The sequence below is a fragment of the Cornus florida genome, unplaced genomic scaffold, assembly GCF_030987335.1.
Source record: "Cornus florida cultivar Cherokee Brave unplaced genomic scaffold, ASM3098733v1 CherokeeBrave_3.0.0_Hap2_Chr07, whole genome shotgun sequence".
Taxonomy (NCBI): Eukaryota; Viridiplantae; Streptophyta; class Magnoliopsida; order Cornales; family Cornaceae; genus Cornus; species Cornus florida.
The window spans coordinates 6,908,648-6,932,196 of NW_026775577.1; the positions used below are offsets into that span (position 1 = coordinate 6,908,648).

The following is a 23,549-nucleotide window of genomic DNA, read 5'->3' on the forward strand; positions in this document are numbered from 1 at the left end:
TCCTCAATAATACAACAGGTAATATAACATTCTAAGCAGGTGAGTCTGCTTACGTGGGTGAGAGTGAACAAGCCTGATTAGTTTATCTGCTTCTCTTTATAGGGTGTGTTATCTCCCTCAAAAATTTATATGCAAAATTCTCTCTCTCTCTCTCTCTCTGCGTGTGCTAATGTCTGTCTAGATTGTGTTATTTTTGGGTTCCTCTGTGAAGTGTTGCAACTTGGTTAATGGACTAGGTGACATGCGACTTGTAGCATGTAAGCATGGTACTGCAAGCAAAATATGTTTCATTGTAAGAAGAATTCAATTGTTATAATGAAGCATGTTGATTTATCATGATCATCAAAATGAAACGTGTTGATTTTTCATTTGTGGGTTATATTGTTGCATTTTGGCTATGTAGGTAATAAAGCTATTTTTTGAATACACTATCATTTTTATATTTTAGTATGGATATTGTCAACATGAACAATTTTCTGGGTTTCTTCAAATATCATTATTGAACAAAATCATTTGAAATAAGAAAGGTGCTATATTGTTTTTTGTTGGGTCTCGGGTAGATTTTCAATCGGTAGAGGAGATTGTTAATTTTTTTGGCCCGTGTTTTGTGGCCTGTTGTTTTTTTGGAATTCGCTCTCCTTTTGAGTGTTTTTTATAAAAAAATCTTATCAAAAAAAAGAAAAGAAAAGTGCTATATTGGTAGGGGTACCTTTGAAACAATTTATTAGTTTCCATGTACTAATGAATTGTTTCAAAGGTTACCTTGAACAAATAACAGAGACCATTGCAAATAATAACAACATAGATCAAAAGTTATATATATATATATTGGATTGTATATATCCAAAGTTCATCTTTGAGCTTATGTATGATTTGTAGGTGATTGTTTTTGTATCTATATATATATATATATTTTCAGACGGTTGGTTTGTTTAAAACAGAGAGTAGGCGCTAATCCCTCGCAGTTTTACCCACGTTTTTATGATGGTGAAAGTAAAAGTAAATTCGAAGTGTCATGGATTTGACAGTCCAAGCTTGCACCCACCACTTTTTGCAGCTGAAAGTGATTGCATAGCCGAAATCGAACAGCGGATTCAGAGATATTCAAGTTTTTGTAATCACATATTCCGCTGAAAACTGCTAAAACGTACACTGGTCATACTCGAGCAAACTTCTGGCTAAATTAGCTATTAAACTAGGCAAGATTAATAAAAAACCATTAATTTATACGTCTGTTTTATTTAATGTTATGCAATTTGAATTTAAATTCATGTTTAGAAATCAAAAATTGTTTGTCATGGAAGTTGAGAGAGAGAGATTTCTCATCATAAGATTCATAAGAATACATTTGTCCGTGTTACCATTTATCAGGGACAAAGCTTAAAATTTAGCTAAATTAATAATATAAATTGAGTTATTAATCACATTTAGTAGATTTTACTCAACTCACCTAATAGAAACTATGTGGCATGTGTGATCATGTATCAAATGTCTCTCAACATACAGAGATAAGATTGTGCAAGTGTAACATTCTCAAATTTTGCAATAACACTGGTGCAACTGAATTTTGCCAGAAGCTTACTTAGCAAAGCTTTGTCCAATTGAAATAATGTTGCATATTAGAGGATGAAGAAATTAAAATCGAAAAAGACTAATTTAAATGTGAATCTAAAAGAGTACAAGTTGAAGAGGGTCACCAAGACTGACCAGGAAGTCTGAATTGTGACAGGTGTCTTCTTAATTGTCTTTTAAGAGACATCAGAAGCCAAAGTCTGAGCTAAGATGATGTTGAGAGATCTTTAGGGTTAGGGTTTCGTATTGGTTTTGGCGCCAATGCAAGGTCACATCCATGATCCAATATAGCTCCCCAATGAAACACTTAAAATTACACAATTCTATTTAGCGTAAAGTGCAATACACCCCTTTAAACTATCAGCTAATAGCACAAGACCCACCTAAACTAAATATTACCTTCTGAATTATTTAAAAAGTGCAAATTGAGGACACAATAAAAAATTGCCGATAAGAGAGGTAACCAGAGATGCAAGATTACCAAATTACCCTTACAAAAAAAATCCAACTAGAGTGTGACAAACGCTAATTACATGCCGCCGCCGCCATGCCCAGAATGCCGTCGCCGCAGTCGGAGGAGATGACGACAACTACGGCCAAAGGAGAGGTTGCAGAGATCAGCAGCAAGCCCAAACCAACACCGCCATGATGTGAAGAGGAACATCTTTAAAGTGGCCAATCATCTCCAATTTTACTACAATCACGGACCAAGCTTCCTGCTTGCTTCAAAGCCCAATCAATCTATGCATACATATCTTCATCTGGATCATCCATGGCGTCGGAGAAGAGATTGTAGCCATTCGCCGGAATCCATATCCGGCTGTCAATGCCCACCGTCCCACTCTCTCTTCCCACCACCATCTCCGCCGCAATCCCGCCATTGCCACCATCACTACCGCCATAGTCTTTCACAAGCACTCCATCGTATTGAAAACTAAATTACTCAATCGAACCCTACAAACTCACTGCTGCCACCACCATCATCGCCGAACCAATTAAACCATCAATTTTTTTAAAGGCACGCCACCATAACGTCAACCAATCAAGCAAAAATCTTCTCTCAAACAATTTTTACCCAATCGACTACCAGAGAGAGATGCGATTTGGTTGGGATGAGGCTAATTAGAGTTAGGGTTAGCCAATTGGGGTTTTTATTGATTTAACCCTGTAAGGGTAATATTGTCATATTTAAATTACAGTGCCTATTTAACCGAAAAATTTGGACTGAACAGTGACATCGTGTGTTTTTTTGCAAAAAAGTGGGATAAGTTAGGGGGTTTACTTAAAAAAATAAAAGTTTAGGGGGATTTTTGGGAGACATATATAAATCAAGGGGATTTATTGCACTTTACCCTTTTATCCATTACCCATTGGACAAGGACATGGTTTCGACAGTTCTAAAGCTGTCCCATCTGAACACACCCACAGCATCATTAAATAATATTAAAATTTCTAACCAATCAAAACTCTTTTTAAATAACTCCAAGAGCCTCTTTGTTGCTTCAATCCTCATTCGTCCAAACCCCTGTCATGTGTGTGTTGTTGTCCAATCTCATTCTCCTTCTCTACTTGGTTTCGCAGACACTCTCTGTGGGAAAATGTTTGTTTTTTGTTAGTTCCAAAAGGGAAATGTTTGTTTTTTTCACTCAATAAGAATGTTTTGTTCCTCCTTTTGGGGAAATTTGAGTTTAGCCCTATTCTTTTAATTTGTATTTTCGAAAACAGGGAAAAAATAAAAGAAAAATCAAGAAGAAGAGTCTGATACATCATACACTCATGTTTTGATGCTTGCAAGGATTGATTTATTTTTTATTTTGCTTCTACAAAGACTTAAATCTTTTATTTTCTTATTTATAAGATAGGAAATAGTGCTAGGTTATGGCCAATGGGGACGCTCTTATTCATCTCATGTCTTGCATGTGGGCACGAGGTTACGAGGTGTAGCCAAGGATGACTTGCCGGCAATATGTTTATTAATAATTCAATAAGTTGATCGGCAAGTTATTTTTGGCTACATTTTTGCCTCGTACTCTCATGCCAGATTTACGGTGATGATGGTGGTAAAGATGAATAGACATGGTTGATGGTCAATGCTTATATGGTAATGTTGATAAGCAGCCAACAATATGTATTTTGCATGGAAGTGTCAATGTAATTTAATTTTAATTTTTTGGTGTTTTTTGGTAAATTTATTTTAATTTTCTTGTTTAACCTTCTTTATGTACTTTAATATTCATTGTGTTTTTGCAGATATACTACTCCATTAAGTGATTCAGATGATGCATGCTTTGGCAGGTTGAGTCTGTACCATCCGATTCCTCAACATAACAGTTCTGGTTAGAAAATTAGATATTTTAATGTCAGTAATAAAATAGGCATTACTTCTTTTTTTTTTTTGCTTATTTATTTATTTATTTTTCTTCCATCAATTCCATCCCTCTAAACTTGTTTAGAGAGTATAAGTTCCTTGCTTTCCTACTATGAATTATGTAATTCAGTACTGCAATAGTGCTAGCATGAGATCTCATAGAGATTTAAAAAAGAAAAAGGAATATAAGATAAACTCGTTACGTGGACTCTTCAAAGTGGTAAAGTACTCATATCGGACACGTATCTTTTAAATTTGGGTATAAGATGTGTGTTCGAAACACTTTTTGTTGAACACGTACTTAAAAAAAAACATATCCAATTATTATTATTATTTTTCATACTTTTCCAAGATAATATGCCTAGGTCACTGCTTCGTTGGTATATCCAATTATTCACTTACATTATATTATTACTTTAAAATGAATTAAATATTTATACTGAACATTATATTACTTTACTCTAAAAAAAAATAATTAATAAAATAAATATTTAGCTGTGTTCGTGTGTCTTTCTGTTTAGAAATTTGACACTGTTTAGAAATTTGACACGCTCAATTCATGGATATATACCCATGTCTGACATATGTATCCGTATCCGAATCCATGTGTAAGTTGTAACAGAACATGAATGATTCTTAAAAAAATATATATTTCAATAAACACTCTCCACTTTCCTGGATAATAGATAAAAAAAGAACTAGTGTATAAGTTATCATATGGGCGGGATACTAGTATTATTATTGGTACGGATACCTGTTTAACATATACATCTAAGTTTCTCATTTCCATGTTCCCAACAAGAAAATCAGATCAGAACACAAAAAGTGTTGATGCTTGAAACTCACAAAACACAAAGCAGTAAAAACTCAGAAAACAAAAAAATACCAAATTACATAAATCTCATAAGCAATACAGAACCAAACATGTCGATTTAAACAAAAAAAAAAAAGTACTAATACAATAAAAGTGATCATTAAAGAGTAGCAAAAAAGCTAGATAGGGATTAGACCTTCCCTGACAAGGAGACCTAACACCAGCACAAGGAGGCCAACTGTGATACAATTTGTGGGAGACATGAGAGTTTGTGTGTAAGCAGATAAGGTGATGACTGCACCAACAACTCCAATAAGCAGAGCAATCAACTTCTGGTTCATTTCTTCACCCTTTTGGAGATCTCTGTTTCCTCAGCAAACTCAGCCTGTGAAGCTTGAAAAAAAAAACCCTATTTTTAGAGCTCACAAAGCAAAAAGTCAACCCTTTTGGAGATCTCTGTTTCCTCAGCAAACTCAGCCTGTGAAGCTTGAAAAAAAAAAACCCTATTTTTAGAGCTCACAAAGCAAAAAGTCAACCCTTTTGGAGATCTCTGTTTCCTCAGCAAACTCAGCCTGTGAAGCTTGAAAAAAAAAAACACTATTTTTAGAGCTCACAAAGCAAAAAGTCAACCCTTGGAGGAGATTAATTTGAATATTTTATTTATGTTGGTGGACCAACTTGTATTATTATCTTTAAATTATTGTCTGAATGTAAGTTTCACATCTGGGTTGTTTGGATTGGAGTTTCATTTTTGTTAAAGTTCATAACTGAACTAACTTTGACTAGTACATATGAACCTTGATTTGGGCCTATGACAAACTCACTACTACAAGTCTATAGCCCATGTTGGCCTAATATGCCCCATTACCAATGTGTTTAAACCAATTTAGAATCGATTCAATCCAAATGAATGAGTCCGAATTAAACTTTTAACGAGCTGAGTTTGAATTGTTCTTGAAAAACTCAATTCATTTGTAATTGTATGAGCGGATACTTGTTGGGCCACAGAATAAATTGACATACCTAGTCTGGCCTGACTAGCAAGTGATTTTGAACTACACTTGCATTATGCCCCTTGACTTTTTGGCCAGGGCCACAGTGATTTTTAGTAATTTGTAAAATTAGTCCACTCCTTGACAATTTGAGGATCCGCTCTTGTCCAAGTTCTCGTCCAAACAAATGAATTCACAAGGTTTTTATAAAAAGAAGAAGAGGATTTTGAATAGAAACACGATCACTTTTACATGAAATCAATTTATTTGGCTCGTCTATAAAATCGATTTATTTATAAAAAAATTTAGTCATGATTTCTAAAAAAAAAACTCAGAGAGAGTTTTCATTCATGTCGCTCTCACCCATGATCAAATGGACTAATGACCTACATTGCACTGTTTTCGTGGAGCTTGTAGATTAAGGTCAAGCAAATTTCTTAAATCCCACCCACTGGTACTTGCTTAATACCCTAATGTCAGAGTATTTTAGGAGCCTTCTGTCAATGAATTGAATTTGACCCCAAAAAAACACACACACACAAAAAAGAAAAAAAAAAAAAAGAGGTGAACTTGAATTTTCTGTTCCATGATGTCACATGAATAAGGGATCAAATTGGATTGGTTAATGAGATAAAAGCAAAATTATTCAACTACCCAACCTTCATGTGTTCTTAAAAATTGGTGCCTTATCTCAACCAACCCATATTACAACTCCCTGCATGGTGGAAAAATGGGTCCACCTGTCACAATTACCAAAATAGGTAAAGTTTTGGTGGATTTGGAACATGTAATGGATCATACTAGGTCCACAATTTCATCCAAATGAGAGAGCAAGTGATTGGCTGGTAGTGCTTAAAAGAAGCCCTAAACAAGCTTTAGTGAGTACATTTTATATACCTGCCACATCATGACATTGCCACCAAAGATTACCGAACTTAGCACGGAGTTACTGAAGGGCTAATTCGGACTATAGTCAAGGTCTAATTTTTTTTTTAGTAATATTGTACATCAGTTCTTAGTCTGATTCTTATGCAATATTACTCTTCCTCTTAGCCCCCAATCCACTCTGCAATCCTGGCTCCGCCCCTGCTAATGCCTACCATGCACATACACCGGGACTGACTTTGCCTTCATCTAAACATGTATAAATTTACATGCCACTCTCATCTTCCAAGCACTACTTCATTACCAAGCATTTTTTTAAACCCTTTGTAAACCCTAGAACTCCATAACCATTTCTTTAAGAAGATGAAGGCTGGTGCTCTGGAGCTTGGTGAGGCCTCCAAGGATTCCACTCTGAAAAGCACGGTGAACAGAGGTGTCTCTGTTCTAGACTTCATTTTGAGACTCATTGCCATTATCGGAACCCTAGGAAGTGCAATTGCCATGGGAACAACTGATCAAACACTTCCCTTTTTCACACAGTTCACTCAGTTTAGGGCTAAGTATGACGATCTCCCAATGTTCACGTAAGTGTTCATGCTCATTGAATAAATTATCATAAAGCTGTCCCTTACTGTTTAGCACTAATGTGTTTTATAACAGGTTCTTTGTGGTTGCAAATTCAATTGTATGTTCCTATCTGGTTCTTTCTCTGGCTCTATCCATCTTCCACATCGCAAGGAGCAATGCAAACGGCAGTAGGATAATCTTGATCTTCTTTGATACGGTAATTCTGTTTAGAGATCAAGTCAGTAGTGTGCACATTATTTAATGTGTAGCTAAAGTTATGTCTATTGCATAAAATTAAAAGTTTTTAGTTTGAATAATGATATAGAGTATGATAGTCGGACACATATGTAAGTAAATGTTGATGTTATCATGACATCAAGAATATTAATGACATCATGATGATGTTAGCTCTCACTTGCATAAATCAGTCCGACTTTCATACTCCATATTATTATTTAGGTACTCCAAGAATTTGTCTATGTATGGTGTTACCAAGTTGTCTAATGAAATTGAGTTCCTTGTTAAGGCAATGCTGGCACTTTTGACTGCTGGAGCTTCTGCAGCAGCATCTATTGTGTACTTAGCACACAAGGGCAATGCCAAGGCAAACTGGTTCGCGATCTGCCAGCAATTCAACTCCTTCTGCGAACGCATCTCTGGCTCTTTGATTGGGTCATTTGCAGGAGTTCTTGTGCTTATGCTGCTGATATTGTTGTCTGCTGTTGCTCTTTCTCGACGTTGATATTCGTGTTGATCTTTCATTTCCCTTTGAATTGGGATTCATGTGTGTTTGTTTGGGCTTGATATGATCTAAATGTGTGTTTCTTATGCTATCTGGTTTTTGTCTGTGTTTAGATTGCAGTGAATATGTTGGATTTCAATTGCAATTTCACTGGAGATATTGTATTCTCTGTTTTCTCTGTATTATACTCTTGCATGGTATAATATGATTTTGTAATCCTGGTGCTTTGACCTTGATTCAATGTGACATAAACCAAATGATCCAAAGATTGTTTAATTATAAATTATGATAGTTGTTGAAGACACAAATATTTGGCCAAACATCACCATTTTTAAGAGTCCTTACCAACACCATTTTTCAGAACATTGTCAATTGACTCACTTTTCTGTAAAGATCTTATTCAAAATGATGACTAAAACTGGCGAGCCTGTCATTTCCTATAAAGATTATACAACATCCAAACATGCCCTAAACCAGCACAAATCTAAGAGTATTACTATTATGTATATATTACTAATATGAAGTCGGTGTTAATAATTGTTTTTCGAACACTCAACTTTCTCTTTTAAAGAAGAGAGAATGAGAGATCATATCATCCGAACTCATGTGAATTCTAATTAAATAGGGAATTTAAATATATAAATCGAACACGAAACACAAAATCCTAGCTATTTTATAATAGCTCCTTTCTCAATACTTGTGTCTCTTTGCTTCACCACTTTATTAAATTGTGTTGTCCCTATCCACACAATTTTCTTTACAGTTACATCCCCATCCAACTTCTATTAAACTATCTTTTCCAAGTATCATCATCTTCATCATTATTCAATGATGATCAACACTTTATGGTGATCCACACAAATTAAGTAAGATATAAATCATTTGGGATGCTTGACACAAAAAGCAATGTTATAGAATCATATTTGATAAGATTAAAGAAAGCAAATGTTAGTATTAAAAATATTCTTATATTTCCTTAGGAACGTGTAATACTTGATGGGTACATTAATTTACCTTAGACCACAGAGAAATATTCTGAATTAGTCACTCCTAGTGCTCATGGCTTACATCAATAACCTTAGCCTTCTTATGTAATTATCTCACAATACTGCATCATGGAATACAATACTGCATCATCATCGTCTTTATCTCATATGAATGGGATTGTGAATAAAATACTAGATCAACAAGGAGAAAAAGAGAAATGAGCTTCTTAGCACTACATGATAATGTATAATAATGATCTCGATATTCTATTATTGACACCTTTTGGTAAGTCGAAATCTTGATTTGGTTTCATATTCAACTTTAATAAATAGTCATTAATTGTTAAACATGAAAGTATTGACAAATCCTTTCCTTCTGAAAACAAGGTTTGATTTGGTTCTACTCTTCAGAGATTTCTCCCCCAACAAATATTTAATAACAAATCACATCATCTTAATTGGTTTTAATTTATCATTTCATGAGCTTCTAAGTAGACTGACCAAATCTTAGCTAGATTCGACATTTTCTTTGAATAATATATAGATGCTAGAAATTTTGTGACTTGATCTTAATTATCAGTGTTGGACCAAATAAATAAATAAATCATGTCGATTCGCAAACTAAAGTCTCTAGGAATGTTTTAGCAAGGTGTTGCAGGACTAGATTTTAAAATCCGTTTGGACTGTTAAAAGGTCAAACGGGAGGGCTGATCAATTTTTATTGGATGATTTCCACGAAAATCCAATTTTATCAAAAACGGTCCGACTCCCAGATATCAGTAACTTCGTTGCCGAGATAAGGTGCCTTTTGAAAATCAAATTCATACCCTTCGCAGTATCAAATCAGATTCATATTCATTACAATATATTGTACATGTGAAAAAAGTTGTCCATATGTTAGATAAATGTCGTCTCAATCTCAATGTATTATAATACATGAGATAATTATATATGCAAAGTAGTAAAGCACTCAAAGATTTAAATTTAATGGATATAGAGTTCAACTTTGGACCTTGGTGGTAGCATATTTTTCATACTCTACAAAGTCTTTTCACGTCCCTAAAACAATTGATCAAATCAATGTTTACACTTTAAAGTCAAAGAAAAACATATCATGCACGTGCGCAGTACTTCAATTGATTGGCCTTTTTTTATTTTTTATTTTTTACTTTTTGGACATAGTCTTCAATTAATTTCAAGGGAGAAAATGATCTTTCATTGACATTTTCCAGCAAACCTTGCCAATAATCAAAGTGTTGATATATATTGTTGGCCGAATTTATACCATATTTCACCAATGTGAATATAGGTATGCAGTTATATATAAATATAAATTTCCAAACTGCAGTTGAAATTATGGACTTGAAACTTTATCTTTAATTTGAATATATATATATATATATATATGTTAGCTGGTGTCTTAAGTTTGCAAACACAAATTTGGTTACCTCAATTTAAGAAGACAGAAAGCACTATTGTCTAGTTTTAGATTTTGATATGCAAAGTCACAGTCAACTGAAAAAACATTGAAATTAAAGGTGATTAATATATATATAAATATATAAAAGTTTTTAACAACATGCATGGTTCCATTCTAAGCATATAAAATTCCTAAAGTCAAATTTTCACTTTATTATCCCTCCCAACATCTGTGGGTTTTTTTTTTTTTTTTTTTTTTTTTTTTTTTTTTTTTTTTTTTCACACCAAAAAAAACCATTATGGTTCTTTGACATATTTGAGTACCCACAATTTTTATTTTTTATTTTCATCATCATCATTATTATTATTGGTAATGATGGCAAATGGGTATTTTATACTAATTACCTTCTATATTTGGATAAATTACACACGGATACTATTCATTATTACTTTAACATTTTCTAAATCTGTTGATCACACATCTAAATTTCAGAGAAAGTCAAAATAATAAAGGTTGAATGGATATGTTATTTGTCCAAACCTCAAGTCAAGTCGAGGAGATTAATGTAATTTATCCACTATAAGTTTCCATGTTTAAAGTTAAACCTGTAAACTCGCTTGTCCATTCTAATAATTGATTTATCAACTCTCTCTCTCTCTCTCTCTCTAAAGTCTCAAGTAGAAGATAGGTGTTCAAATCAATCAATTAGTAACACAACAACTGACCATATATTATTGATTCTTTTTCTAAAAAAAATTCTACTTGAAGTTGATATATTGATTGAACAGTGTCGATTCAGGACTGACTTGCTCTTGCTAAACACATTGAAATTAAATAAAAATAAATGAATGATTATTAAAGTGATTAGGGATGCTGGTATAATCCTTGGTTGTTATAGAATAAACCAACCAGGATCTACCACCTCCTAAAGTTCTTAGGCTTATGCATGACATGACATCTTAAAGAACAAGAAATATATATAATTAAATTGTCTAAAATATAAACAAACCATTATATATATATATAATCTTGCAAAGATATTATCCTTCATTCTTCAAAGATACAGTGTTTCCATTGACTTTGATAACAGTGGTACAACATCCAGCCAGATATATATGAATTTTTTTTTATAATGGAAATAATTAAATATATATTATAATGATCTCTCTCATATCTATTCACACTTGTAAAGAGGATACTTAGTTACCCAAGTTTTAGTATGAAAACAAAAATAATAAAAAAAAGCATCTTGCCATTTTTGTTTAGACACATTTCAACCTTATCTCTTACCTTCTGTTTAGACACATTTCAACCTTATCTCTTACCTTCATGTTTTTGTTACCAGAAATTCAGACCATTATTTGAAGAGGTTCTTTGAATCATGTTCCCTAAGTCGGAATCAACAAAAAAATCTTGGCCTCAATCAATCAATGATTATATATATATATATATATATGAACACTGAATCTGAAACACAAACTTTTTCAATATCCATTGTTACCTAATTTCCTAATTTTTGATCAATCATAAACATGAACCTAGCTAATACAAAGATATATAATCACATTAAACGTATTATTTCCTTGCCTATTAAGTTAGGTATTTGCATGTTCGATCACATTGCACATTAATTATTTGCATTAATATTAATTGATTAACCTAGACTCAAAAAGTTAAAATGGATTTGTTAATCTTAAAAAAGTGATTGGCTAAAAAACTTAATCTGCTGTTTTGATCTAAAACTAATATTTACTGATCGACTAGGAATAAGAAGAAAAAACCTAATATTTATGAAAAAAAAGAAAAAGAAAAAAACTAATATTTACAAGTTGTAAACAATTCTTTCACTACTAAATACTGGTTCAAATATCGATCCTTGCCATTTTTCCAAATTTTCTTTAACCAGCTTTTAAGAAAAATGTAAAGGAGTGACGATCAGTGTTCAATTTGAGGTTTGAATACTTGAAATCATTATCATTTTCAAATGTGTAAATAACAATGATTTGTTTTAGGAATGAGCTTTTTGGGACGGTCCATAAACTTGGACCGTAGATGTTTTACTTTCACATCACGCAAAAACATAATACTTTAAATAATATGTTTTGTAAATAATTATACATATTCGAAGTTTACTTTATAGCTTTAGAGCGACTTCTCATTATATATATATATATATATATTTCTCTGGTTTAGGCTTCAACATAGCTGACTATAACCATATCTGCATTCTACACACATATGTATATATTAATTATATTATATTTAAATGGGGTTGCCTAACTTTTGGTTAATCATGTCAAACATAATACCAATTACACTTGTCCACGAATCCTATTTTGCCACGTGTGAGTTCCCGTGGTGGTGCCATGTTGGAAGAGGGGAGACATGACCCACAATTGCTAATTAGGGTTTATAGTCAACTGTTTGTTTTAGCTTAGCAAAAGTAGGTTCGGTATTACATTTTCTATCCAACCAATCAGAACTCCTCACGTGGTAATTAGTAGTAGTATTTCGTCGGCATTGGCGGCAGTGTCCATTTCATTTTTCTCGTATCTTAGGTGGCAAATGTGGCTGTTTACTATAGACCAAATCTCATCCGTCCGATGATAAGAGTTTCTGAAACGATTGAAATTCCCTCAAACAATCTATAGTTAACACGCGTCTTGCTTGGTAAATAATCACTAATTAATTATTAGTGTCCTCGTGCAAAAAGGTTTACTTTTGGAGTTGGATTAAGAATTGATTAATAATGTGTACAAACTAGTAACAAAAATTTAGAACCTATGAATAAAATGACTACTATATCCCTTGTTTTGGATCTTCTAATTAGGTGCTCCTAAAATGACCATCATGACCTTATAAAAGTAATATATAATGGGAAGAGTTTAACTCGCCATTTGAACCTTCATCTTTTATTTCGAAACAATATTGTCCATTTCACACATTATGTGCACACACGATTTTTAAAATGTGTTTATATATTTAGGAGACATCTACATATATAAGTGTCAACGACCTCTTCACCCAAACGATTATTCCTTCTTAGGACATAGCATCCTCATTGGCTGTCCCATTTTCCGTTGGGGATTAATTATGATTATTCCTAGCATCCTCGTTGGCTGTCCCATTTTCGGTTGGGAATTAATTCTAATTATTCCTTCTTAGGATCCAACATCCTCGTTGGTTGTTCCATTTCTGACTGGGGATTGATTCTAATATCATTTGTCATGACTCTTGAACTGTCTCGTTGTGTAGATATTGTTTACTTAATATAATGTGTACTCACAATATTCAAAACACGTTTGCACACTTAGAAAACATCTACGCATATAAGTGTTAGTAACCTCTTTACTCACACAAAGTGAAATTTCATATTTTTTTCTCCGGTGTATTCTCACATTTTCAATGGTAATATCAACATTGCAAGTGTGTGATCCCAACACTAATGTATAATTACTCATTGAGAGAGAGAGAGAGAGTAGTAGATGGTTATGTTTTTTTTGGGAAGATGAGTAGATGGTTATGTTGACATATATAAAAAGCTTAAGACAAAGGGTATTTTGGAGTTTTTAGTCTTTTGAAGGTAACGACAACTACAGAATGTGAACATCTCACTCCACAAAGGTTAGGTAGCAAGCACTAGCCACTAGATGATAGAAAAAATCTTTTCATAGTACTGGATTGGAAGGAATCTTACATAAAGCACCATGTGGAATACACATTAGCAAATTATTATTTTGATTAGTACTTTAATTTTTGTCTAATTCCATATTTTATTGTACTTTTGAAGCATTACTTATCATAAAGAACAACTAATTACGTGTTTCTTGATAGTATTACACAATTGGTCGATTAATCTTATTGTATTGATGACTCGTGGCTCTGTTTATACCACCTTAAGGCATGTTTGACATTACCTATTCACTGAGGACAAAAATTATAGTTGGCCAAACTTTGTGGTGTGACAAGCATTTTTGTTGAAATTTGTGATTTTGACAGTGTTTGAGATATAAAGTTTTGGTGCATTTCAGTGAAAGTTGAGGATTGATTCTAGTGCTAACAAAAGTTGAAATTTGATCAGTGCATACAATTTTGGAGGACACTATACATCCGCACTAACTAGTCCTCATATCACCCTACTTTACCTTTAGTAGGAAAAAAAAAAAGTTATCATAAGATAATGTCAAAAATAAATATTTATTCAATTTTGTCACTGAGAATATACCATTATTGAGGAATGACCCTTTTTCTTTTATAAGTCACCATAAATTTAGAAATTGGCAATTCACATGAGCCAATTCAATTTTTCAATTGACACGACATGAAATTGTTGACTTTCTCAGTATTAGGGTTATTTTCCGAATTTTGTTCGGATAATTGTAAATGTCTAAGGAGACAAACCAACCTTTGAAAATGAGTAGGAACACTATGTAGAAATCAAGAAATTTTGAATTCATCAGGTAAGTTCAAATAGTGTGTCGATAAAAACACACGGTACGTGTCAATTTTTTAATGATAGGATTAATTTAATTGTGTCATCGAAAACATTGTTCATGCCTTTGAGGCATGGTACCATGTGATTCAATCACATCCTATGAAAGAAGAAGCATCATTGGTGTACGGAAAAGATTTGCACGCTATGAGAACAATTATTCAACCTCTGTCCTGTAAATATTATCCAAAATTACATCAATAGTTTAAAAAAATGATTAGTCGCTTTCCATGATTATGAGATTTATGGGATAACTGAGTACAGAGTCATGACAAAGGACTTGTAAACCACATCCAATAATGTGGTGCTTGGAGACAATGTATGTGGATTTACTTTTCCTAGGAAACAAACAGACCAATTACATAATTCTTTCTTGTGATAAAGGTAGAATGGTACAGTACAATAATGGGGTTTCTAGCTGACTGGGAAAGTTTTGACTTGTTCTTGAGTTCAAAAACACAACCACTTAATGATAAGGACGCAAGCTATTCTGTCCTGTTTTGCTATGGTTGAATCACTGATCATCTCACTTGCAACACTAATTGAGGTAATAAAAATTGATGCAATAGTTGATTTGGATTAGAGGTGGGGGCATGTTCATGGATTATCATCTCTCCCTCTCTCTCTTTCTCTCTCTCTCCCACACTACACACACAACAACCTTTATTAGACCATTGGTCTAACAAACCCATCCTTTCCATACTTAAATATTTAAAACAATGTTCTTGTAAATTATTATATGATTTGTATATAAACAAGAGTTCATGTGGTGCGCATGTAGTGGACAAATTTGGTCACGAGGGCATATTGGTCATTTTGATATAAGAAAACCCAAGAAAAATATATGGAAAAACTTGTGCTGATTTTGTACTTAATGGATTTAAGTTCTTGTGTAAACTTCTTTACATTCAAATACTAATCGCTTTGGTAACAGGTTTGTCAAGAGATGTCTCTTTTGGCTTAAAACAATGTTCTTAATTTTTGTTTAAATTACTTTATATGACATAATAGATAACTGTGGTTGAACAAATGAGAACTAACACATTTATCTTCAGTCTTTTTGAAAAGTTGTCTCTTTAACTAATAGTAATTCTTGGAGATCAGAATTGGAATTACTTTGGAGTCATTTTTAGAGTTTTATTTTTTATTTTTTATTTTTTATTTGGGTAATTGTCTGATACAATTAGAATGTTGACTGCTTGCATCGGTTAGTGAACTATAAGATACTCTAAGAGTGATCTTGGACCCTCTTTAGTGGAACAGTGCATCCTGAACATGTAAATTATGAGATATTTTGAGAGTGATCTATGATCCTCTTCGGTGAAATAGTACATCTTGTTACGTAACTGAACACGACACTAGATAGAATTTTGTTCACTTTAAGAGTACACAACAAATATATATATATATATACACACACACACATCAATTAAATCAAAATGAGTTATTATCACATGTACATGCAGGGTGTAGAGATGAGTTGTTCCTGGTCAAATTGAAGAAGAAAGAAAGCATATGATAATTACAGGAATGTGAAAGGGAGCGCTAAAAACCAGAAATTACCCACCAAGTTGCCTTACAAAGCACGTTTCTTTCTCCCCCAAGAACCACTATTTAGGGAGTTCTGTTCCACAGACCATTCACTTTTCTTAACAACATATTCCTCTCTCTGTTAGAAGATTTAGTCTCTTCTCTTCTCTTCTCTTCTCTTCTCTTCTCTCTTATTTCAGCATATATATTCATTCAAACTTCACAATTAACTCCCATAATTCTCTCTCTTTTGGCTAAGAACATATTAGTGTTTTTGATTCCTTCCTAGGTTAATTCCTCAGTTCTTCACTTCAATCGTCAATTTTTTAGATCTTTAGTAGCAACCCATTTCAAATTCAGAGGTTTTTAGTATTGGGTTTTTGCTATTTCACTTTTTGATTATCAATTTAGATCTTGTTCATCAAAATTTTACCCATTTATAGGAATGGAAAAAATTTCATGCCTTAGTGGGGAAGATGAAGGATTGGAATTGCCTCCAGGTTTCCGATTCCACCCGACCGACGAAGAGCTCATAACTCACTACTTATCCCCAAAGGCTCTTGACATCTCCTTCTGTGCAACAGCAATTGGAGAGGTTGACTTGAACAAGGTTGAGCCTTGGGATTTGCCATGTAAGTGAAAATGTTGTATCTTTTGTTTTTCAAACTTGTTTTAATCATACTATGAACTCATTCATATATGTTTGCTCATTCTCATACTTTTGTGTTTGTTTATAAATGAATTAGGGAAGGCAAAAATGGGTGAAAAAGAGTGGTATTTTTTCTTTGTGAAAGATAGGAAGTACCCTACTGGTTTAAGGACAAATAGAGCTACTGTGGCTGGTTATTGGAAGGCAACAGGCAAAGACAAGGAGATTTACAAGGCAAAAGCACTTGTTGGAATGAAGAAAACTTTGGTTTTCTACAAAGGCAGAGCTCCTAAAGGCGAAAAGACCAATTGGGTCATGCATGAATATAGATTGGAGGGCAAATTTTCCATCTATAATCACCATAAATTATCAAAGGTGAATAATAGCTCATCCTCTGTTTTCCTCTGTTTTCTATTTGAAAAACTCTGTTCAAAGGGTTGAAGTACAAATAACAGGCTTGATTGGTAGGTTATTAATGTTTTCTTTCATTTGTTTTTTTTCAGAATGAGTGGGTGATATGCAGGGTGTTTCAAAAGACTTCAGGAGGGAAGAAAATACATATTTCAGGCATGGTGAGGATGAGCTATTATGGTGATAATGATGAATTGAAGCCTTCAAATTTGCCTCCATTAATGGATTGTTCAGTTTCTGATGGCCAGACTCGAAGCACTGGTGTCGATGCATCTTACGTGACCTGCTTCTCCAACCCATTGGAGGAGAAGTCCCAGGAAGACATGGTTGATAGCTTCAACACACCTCAATTAGCCTCTTCATCATCCACAAAACCTACTCATCATACCTCCCCTGTTTCATTGCTTTCTCCAAAAGTCTCTGTTCCTAATCCATCATTCTTTCCCACACAAATTATCCCAAATCTTGAATATTTTCAATATTCGGATTCTTTTCTAATTCAAGATCAGTCCATATTGAAGCAATTGTTCCAGAACAATGGGTTGAACTCGAAACAAAATTCGAGAGCAGAGTTCTCACAGGACACAGGATTTAGTATTGACATGTCTTCAGTTGTGTCCAACCATGAAATGGGACATCATAGGTCTTATGATGATCAAGAGGATCCAATTACTTCAGGTGGACCAGTGAACCTTGATTGTTTATGGAGCTACTGAATTTGAAGATGAAATAGTAGCAATTCAAGAAAAAAACATAGTGAAGGAAGGAAGATTAGATGTCTTCAATAATGTTAGTGCTGTCAGATTGTTGTGTTATGTGTGTACAGATTTTCCAAATCCGAATTATATGAAAGGAAATGCCCTGTCTGTATTATATGAAATTGTATTCATTTTCGAGTTGCTAATCTTTTTGTCTTCTGTAAATTTTGAATGCTCCTTTTAGACTGTTGTGTGTGTACAGATTTTATATATATATATATATATATATATATAGATGTAAACTCAATTAGTTAGTAATGGAACATATTTTACAGTCCTAGGACCTGTCATAGTAAGTGATGAATTAGAAGTACTCTCTCTCTCTCTCTCTCACACACACACACACACATATCAATTGTAGGATTATATAATTTATATGGTAGGCCACCAACCAAATTTTCGTGGCTAATTAAAGAATATATGACATAATTTGCAACTGCATCCCTAGTTGTTCAAAGAAAATTACTAACCCTTTTTTTTTTCTTCTCAAAATTAAATTTTCAAAACCGGACTCTCTTACATTTTTTGAAGTCAAGTCATTGCAATGTCACATTCCATATAATATGTATCATAAGCGTTAAACCAGTCGATATATCGGTACGACATTCGTTTTATAAGAAAGAATCTCGATGCCTAATCTTTAAGCTTACTTTCTTAATTTCATGTATGTAGTACTCGACTATTTTGCAAATGTATTGATACTTACGTAAGTTATTTTGTACTGAATAAATTTTTTGCCTAATTTTTTTTTGAAATTTTGCGGGACAGTAACAAAACGTTATTCGTAATTCGAAGTGTAAAAGGATTTCTATCTTGAATGATATTTTTATTATTTTGTTCAGATTATTTCTAAATCATGTTTATCAATAGTCCTTATTATTATTTTTATTATTAATTTTTTTTTTTTTTTTCTTTCTTAAAGTATGTATATCGACCTAACAACACACACACTATTTAACTTAGGAGTACAGTTCAAAAACAAAATCTTAATAGCTTACTTTCCGAATCCCTTGTTAACGCCACTATGCCCTGGGCATCAATAGCCCCTATTTGATAGGGACAATTCAAATCCAAGTCATTTTGTTGTGGCTGTAACTTTTACATATAGTATTTGTTGCATCTGACTTCTGGCTATTCTAAACTACATGAAGTCTAATTTGGCAATTACGAATGTTTAAATAGTTCAAAGCGCATAATCCATCAACATTTGGGTACCGATCACACATTTGAATAGTCAAGTTCATAAATGATATTAGTCCCATATAAAAAGCTCTTCAAACTAGAATTAAATTGCAATTAAACCATGTCCACAGTTTAATTTCTTGCTTTTTTGAAGTCCATCTTCCCCTGGCAAAAAATAAAAATAAAAATAAAAATTATAAAACGTTTCTTTCCTCTAGAATAATAATAGCAGACACTTGGGTAAGAAATATTACCCAATAATTTGATGGAGCACCAATTTTACGAACGAATATACCTCTATTTGAGTCTCCGTCTTCTAATTTATCACGATTAAAAAAAAAAAAAAAAACTCTTGAACAAGAAAGTCCAACTCAAGATCATTTCCATATAGAAAAAAGCAATTACCTTAATTCAATAATAAAATAAAGATATAATCCAGTTGTCTATGTAAATAATCTTTGGGTGGCATTGAATTGTTCATGATATAAATACCTAGTCTAGTCAGAATATGGACCGAATTAGTTTACAAAGATAAATATATGAAGCACGGTTTACATTTATAGGCTTCCTCAAAGATTTATACTATTTTAATACATCACGACAAAAGTTTTAAAATTTTTTTATCAAGCTGCTAGCTTAATTTATTTGAACTTTTCTTCATTTTATTATACATTTCCTGTGAAATTAATGGCTGGTTAGACTAGTTGGTGTAATCGCACGCGTGAAACCTTATCTATGAAAATTAGATTTCATACGGTGTGGCAAACTGGCAATAGATGCTGTGTATTACTTTCTCCGTTTTAAAAATAGTGTCGTTTTTGAGAAATTATGTCAGTTCAATTTGTAAGAGTTACGATTCTTTAAAAGTGACACTTTATGAAACAGAGAGAATATAAAAAAAGACTTGTCTTATATCAAAACGAGATGGATATTTAAACTAAACTCAGTATTTGATTCGGTATCACGTTAAGCGTTTAATTCGAATATATCTAGATACATTATTCTGGATAAATAGGGTGGCTCGACCACAATGAGAGCGTTACGAGTTCGGATAGAAGAAAATATTACGAGGAAAAACTTATCTAACATTGATAATGAGTTAGTTTTACCTAATAAGAGAACGTAAATACTCAAATCAACTAGAAAAAGGTAGAAGAAGTATAAAAAATGCTCATGTAATCTTTGTGATTGGTTTTAATGGAATCTGTGGAGATTTTAAAGAAATGGAAGACTTTTACACCCATTATTGGTATGGTGGTGATAAAAGTCTGGGTCGGTGAGCATATTCAAATATGACAAGATCAAGATAAAGTAACTTTTGGTATATATGACATGAGTCCAACTTCTCGTAGTATGTTATACATACCATCTATTTTTAATATATTTATAAATATATTGAAACAAGAAACAAATTATTTAAAATAAATTTAACTTTCGTGTTATTTTATATTTTAATTGTGTTAAAATATATAATAAATATGTTTTAAACATATGTAATTACAACACTACAAAGAATATGTTGAAAATAATTAATTCCTTCTAACTCGTTCGACGATTAATTGTTGTTGAGAGTTAAATCCCACGTTCATCACACACAACGAAAATATTATCAAATCACATCAATACAAACATATATAGAGATAACAATCACACACATTCACGCACAACATAATATTTTACATGGTTCACCTAACTCTAGGTTAGGTCCATGGGGAAGAGATTTTAATATTATAAATCAAAGAAGAGAATATACAACCACATGTCAAAACCCCCACCCACTCACTCACTCACTCATCATCTCTTTTGAGATTATATGTATACACTCAAGAATTACATATACTCTCCTCTCTCCTCACAACACTCACCCTTAAACCCTTTATATCTTTTCTCTCTTCTCTTTCCTTTCTAAACCCCTCATACCCATCTCTATTTATAGAGTTTTCAAAACTCAATTCCTTGTTACACAAGTATTCCTCAAATTCAATTCCTTGTTGGACAAGGATCAACTTACTTATAAGGAATTATCATATCCATTTTCAACTCTAAAATTAATTTCTAAAACCAATCAGGAAACTATTTCTTGCAACTTCCTAAACAAAAAAAGAAACTAATTTTCTGCGCACAAATTTTGAGCCACAAACCCAACAGAATAGACTCATGTGATTAACTATCTTTGGCCACATTCCAATAAACGAAATCACAATGAATATTAATTTTAATTTAATGATAAAATCACAATGTATATTAATTTTAATTTAATAATACAATGTAGACCAGTATTATATTACATTTTATTCATATATTAATGTCAGGGGAAGGAGGGAAAAAAATCTGTATATATATTTTATGGAGTATATAAATACACACACGACAAAGTCTAAAGTACCAATCTGTTGTGACCAATGACATGATGCGCAATTATTAATCTTTTTGGCTCCATAACTAATTTCCAGTTTCCCCACATGTGATATATACTAAAGTTAAAAATAGTAAAATAATTTTCCTTAGCATTGCACGAAATGGTCCATCCCATGTTAAAAAAAAAAATATACAGTTTTTTTTTTTTTTTTTTTTTTTTTTTTTTTTTTTTTTTTTTTTTTTAAGTTTTTAAGTTTTGGCTTTTAGTCTTCTTTGTCTTCAAGTACAAAAAAGACAAAAATTGTGGCGTAAAGTGGGAAGCCATTAGACAAAATTGGGTCCCTCTCTTCAATCGTCGTTTCATGTGCAATACAAGATTCATGGGAAGGTATTTTAGTATATCATGCAATTATTTGTTTCAAAGAATGGAATCAATTCGTATGCTACAAGAATGAACTACTCTATATAGGATTGGAATTTATTCATATGTTACAAGAATGAATTATGTTTGCAATTATTAAGTTGGTGTACAAATTTGAATGAATCAAACGAATTGGTTAAACAAATAATTTTTGAGTAAATAATAAAAGTCCGACAATAGGACAGATTAGAATAATTTTATTTGAATGAGAGCGAATATTATGATGACAATATTAGCATCCACTCACACATTATTTGAGTGTCGAACTCTAAATTATTTTCTTTAACTTTGTCTTTTAACTTGAACTCTCTACGACTTTATTTTTTATAACATTCAAAATTTTGAGTTCGATTTAAGTTTAAGTTATTGATGAATCTCTATTAAAGAGGAAAAAAAATTTATTAAAATATTATCATAAAAAAAATGATTAAGTAAAATGTTTCACTTGATAAAGTAAAAAAATAAATAAATAAAATTTCATCATCGCCTACATGAAATCATCAATAAAGAGAATGGGTTTAGATTCAATTTTATTTTTTAAAAAAAATTCGTGTTTAACTTGAGAGGATTGTCATAGCAAAAATTCAATTTAAATTTCAATTTACATCCAATTTAAATTTTAGAAAGCACTGTTGAAACTAATAAAAAAATCAAAATAATAAGAGATTCAAATTGACATGCGGAAATTATACCTTATTTTAAAAGATCATATGAGAGTACAAAAATCAACTAGGATATGGATGGACTTACCAAAGGGTTTCGAGCCCTTCACACTCTAAAATGAAGATACAGCGTTGAGATTTCAAGTCTTACTATAAATATGAATGGGGTTAACTTCATCAATACCTTTTTAAACTTGGTCAAATATTAAATTGAATTATTTTTTAAAAATAATTATCACTCGCATTATAAATGTATGGTTAGATTCGTTTTTTACATATACTTCAAGTATGTCAGATATCTTTTGTATGTAAAATGACATTACTACCCTTCTAAAAATATGTTAAAAAAAAAAAGGGTTAAAATGTCTTGAATACCCTTTGACCTTTATTGTATAAATTTAAAATTATTCTTTATATATATATATACATATATATATTTCTCATTATTTACACCAACCAAATTATAATGATAAATTTATAATTATTTTTTAAAATTATTCTTTATATATATATATATATATATATATATATATATATATATATATCTCATCATGTACACAAAATATATACATATATATTTATAGAGAAAAGAGTGAGATGAAGAGTTTTGGGTTGACAGAGTAATAAATGAGGGCAATTTAGTTATTTTAAATTTTTGATATTTTGGATTAAAATAGATTGAAAAATAGGGATAAATTTGTTATTTTGTATATTTTTAACGAAAAAAGGAAATTGGGGTC

At 32.2% G+C, this 23,549-nt stretch overlaps 2 protein-coding genes across 2 annotated transcripts; both read left to right on the forward strand.

The window, feature by feature from the left end:
* Nucleotides 1-6,736: 6,736 nt before the first annotated feature.
* On the forward strand, nucleotides 6,737-7,940 carry LOC132267430 (casparian strip membrane protein 3-like). Its single transcript, XM_059768590.1, has 3 exons — nucleotides 6,737-7,215; nucleotides 7,292-7,415; nucleotides 7,725-7,940. The coding sequence occupies exons 1-3, from the start codon at nucleotides 6,995-6,997 to the stop codon at nucleotides 7,938-7,940; spliced, it is 561 nt and encodes a 186-aa protein (XP_059624573.1). The 5' UTR covers nucleotides 6,737-6,994.
* Nucleotides 7,941-16,481: 8,541 nt separating this feature from the next.
* Nucleotides 16,482-18,351, forward strand: LOC132315925 (NAC domain-containing protein 100-like). The gene is made up of 3 exons (XM_059814376.1): nucleotides 16,482-17,000; nucleotides 17,115-17,392; nucleotides 17,521-18,351. The coding sequence occupies exons 1-3, from the start codon at nucleotides 16,814-16,816 to the stop codon at nucleotides 18,142-18,144; spliced, it is 1,089 nt and encodes a 362-aa protein (XP_059670359.1). The 5' UTR covers nucleotides 16,482-16,813; the 3' UTR covers nucleotides 18,145-18,351.
* Nucleotides 18,352-23,549: the final 5,198 nt, after the last annotated feature.